General features: G+C 34.7%; 1 protein-coding gene across 1 annotated transcript in view; it reads right to left on the bottom strand.

Moving 5' to 3' along the window:
* Positions 1-948: 948 nt before the first annotated feature.
* Positions 949-2,762, bottom strand: part of LOC106880714 (uncharacterized) — a 10,984-nt gene continuing 9,170 nt past the window's right edge. Inside the window, exon 3 of the mRNA XM_014930789.2 lies at positions 949-1,094. Coding sequence (XP_014786275.1) covers positions 949-1,094 — 146 coding nt within the window. The remainder of the gene's footprint in view (positions 1,095-2,762) is intronic.

The following is a 2,762-nucleotide window of genomic DNA, read 5'->3' as shown; positions in this document are numbered from 1 at the left end:
AAAAAAGAAAGAGTTGTCAGTTTACAAAGAAACTATGTATGTATGTATGTATGTATGTATGTATGTATGTATCTATCTATCTATCTATCTATCTATCTATCTATCTATCTAAGTAGGTAGGTGTGTATGTATGAATGTATGTATGTATGTACGTATGTATGTATGTATGTACGTATGTATGTATGTATGTATGTATGTATGTATTTGACCCTAGCCAGCACTTGATAAACGGCGTTGCTTGTATAAAGCCCCATAACATAGCGGTTCAGCAAAAGTGACCGGAAGAATAAGTACCATACTTAAAGTTAATCAGTGATGTGTATTTGTTCGGTATTTCAAGGTTATGGACAAGCATGGCCGCAGTCCAATGACTGAAACAAGTAAAGGGTCTACGTCCGAAATGGTGAGATGTTCAGTGTTCAAATGCTTTGCTTGATGAATACTAATCTAAACATTAATTAATAATGATGACAATAATGAAATTTTTTTAAAAATGCAATGCAGTAAGCACAAACTAAATCAATGATATTTTATATGTGTGTGTGTTGGCACTCCGTTGCTTACGACGTCGAGGGTTCCAGTTGATCAAATCAACGGAACATCCTGCTCGTGAAATTAACATGCAAGTGGCTGAGCACTCCACAGACACGTGTACCCTTAACGTAGTTCTCGGGGATATTCAGCGTGACACAGTGTGACAAGGCTGACCCTTTGAATTACAAGCACAACAGAAACAGGAAGTAAGAGTGAGAGAAAGTTGTGGTGAAAGAGTACAACAGGGTTCGCCACCATCCCCTGCCGGAGCCTCTTGGAGCTTTAGGAGTTTTCGCTCAATAAACATTCACAACGCCCGGTCTGGGAATCGAAACCGCGATCCTATGACTGCGAGTCCGCTGCCCTAACCACTAGGATATTGCGCCTCCGATAGTTTATATAAGGATAACAAAATCACAGAAAAGAAAATGAATTATATAATACTAACCTGGTTGATTCGGTTTTTCTTTTTCGAGATACTTCATGCAGATTGCTAATAAAAAGCAGGGCTGTTGCAAATATTAAAATCTTAGTAATAATATTTGCATTATACAATTTATCTGTAACAGAGAGAAAAAATATATTCCATTATAATTTTGGTACAAGGCCAGAAATTTTAGGGAAGGAGAAAATCGATTACGTCAACTCCAGTACTCAATTGGTACTTATTTTATCAACCCCGAAAGGATGAAAGGCTAAGTCAACTCAGAAAGTAAAGCCGGACAAAATGCTGTTAAGCGTTTTTTCCTGCGTGCTCACGATTCTGCCAGATCTCAGAAAAAAATAATCAGGGATATTGAGAATTTACATAAACGTGTAGAAAAAAGAAAAAAAAAAACTATAACAGCAGGAAAATAATTATGGCAACAGATTTGCTTACTTAAAAGGACATGCTCACCAGTAGTACTATGGTAAATGCTTTTCTCTCCTCTATGCTTCTCAAACTACAGGCGCATGCTTAGTTTAGGGCAATTCACTCGCGCCATTCATCTACCGTCCAATAAATATACTGGGAATAAAAAAAAGTTATGATAAAAGATGTTGGACTAAAAACGGAAGAGTAACGCCTAATATTTACATTAACACGTAATTTCTCAGTTATTTAAAAGAAAAACTATACTTGGATTATAACTATTTCAAAGAACTCAATGTGTAGAATCTTTTGGTGAAAACTTTGTTAAAAGATAGAAAAAAGTTATGTAACTTTAAGTGATAAAAAAACTGATAATTTGTTGTTTTTTGTTTTGTTTTTATTTGTTTACACCTACGTTCGGAGATTGACTGCTATGACAATTGACTACTACTGTTATAAAATGCTTGGGATTTGAATGGGTTAACGGACCTACATAACTGGACATTTCTCAGACTGTTTTTCTTACGAAGATGGGCCCTTGCGACTAAAACATAAAGGATTTTTTAACTTACCGCATTGTTAGAAGCTCTCTATTTCCTCTCTTTTCACATTCTCCGATATCACAATGTTCAAGCAAACGACAACGCTCTTATTGCTCTAAAAAATAGTTTTGTCATTACCTTAGCATTATTATTATCTATTTTTTCTTTATATATCAGGTCATCCCATAAGTTTTGTCCGATTTTACATTTTTTTAAATTGAATAAAATTTAATAGTATTTTAGAATGTCTAATGGAATTAAAAATTATTTTTATGCGTTTGTGTACATTTAAACTAATTAAATATTATTTTACAGAATAACAGAATTAAAATTTTTTTAATTAAAACCCTTTCTAACATGGAAGTATACAAAGAGCATTTAAAGCACATAATGCTTTATGAGTACAAAAAAGGAAACTCTGCAGCCGAAGCGATTCGAAACACACTCAGTTTATGGGAAAGTATGCTTTAATGAAAGAACTTGCAAAGATTTCAGCCTTGAAGATGAAGGTCGAACAGGACGTCCAGTTGAGTTTGATGATAAGCTCCTTGAGGCATTACTTGAAGAAAATCCTGCATTATCAGTTGAAGAATTGACAATAAAGCTTAGTTCAAACCATATAACTGTTCATCATCATCTTCAACAACTTGGAAAAGTTCCTAAACTTGGAAAATGAGTGCCTCATAAATTGTCCGAAAGCAACCGCAAATCCCGTGTTGACATCTGCTCTTCTCTCCATTCTCGCGAACTCATTTTACCCTTTTTGGATAGATTTGTGACTGGTGATAAAAAATGGATCTTCTATCGAAATGTTAAACGTCGTAAACAGTGGC

Source organism: Octopus bimaculoides, chromosome 20 (assembly GCF_001194135.2).
Source record: "Octopus bimaculoides isolate UCB-OBI-ISO-001 chromosome 20, ASM119413v2, whole genome shotgun sequence".
Classification (NCBI taxonomy): domain Eukaryota; kingdom Metazoa; phylum Mollusca; class Cephalopoda; order Octopoda; family Octopodidae; genus Octopus; species Octopus bimaculoides.
This window is presented reverse-complemented; position numbering and strand designations above follow the sequence as displayed.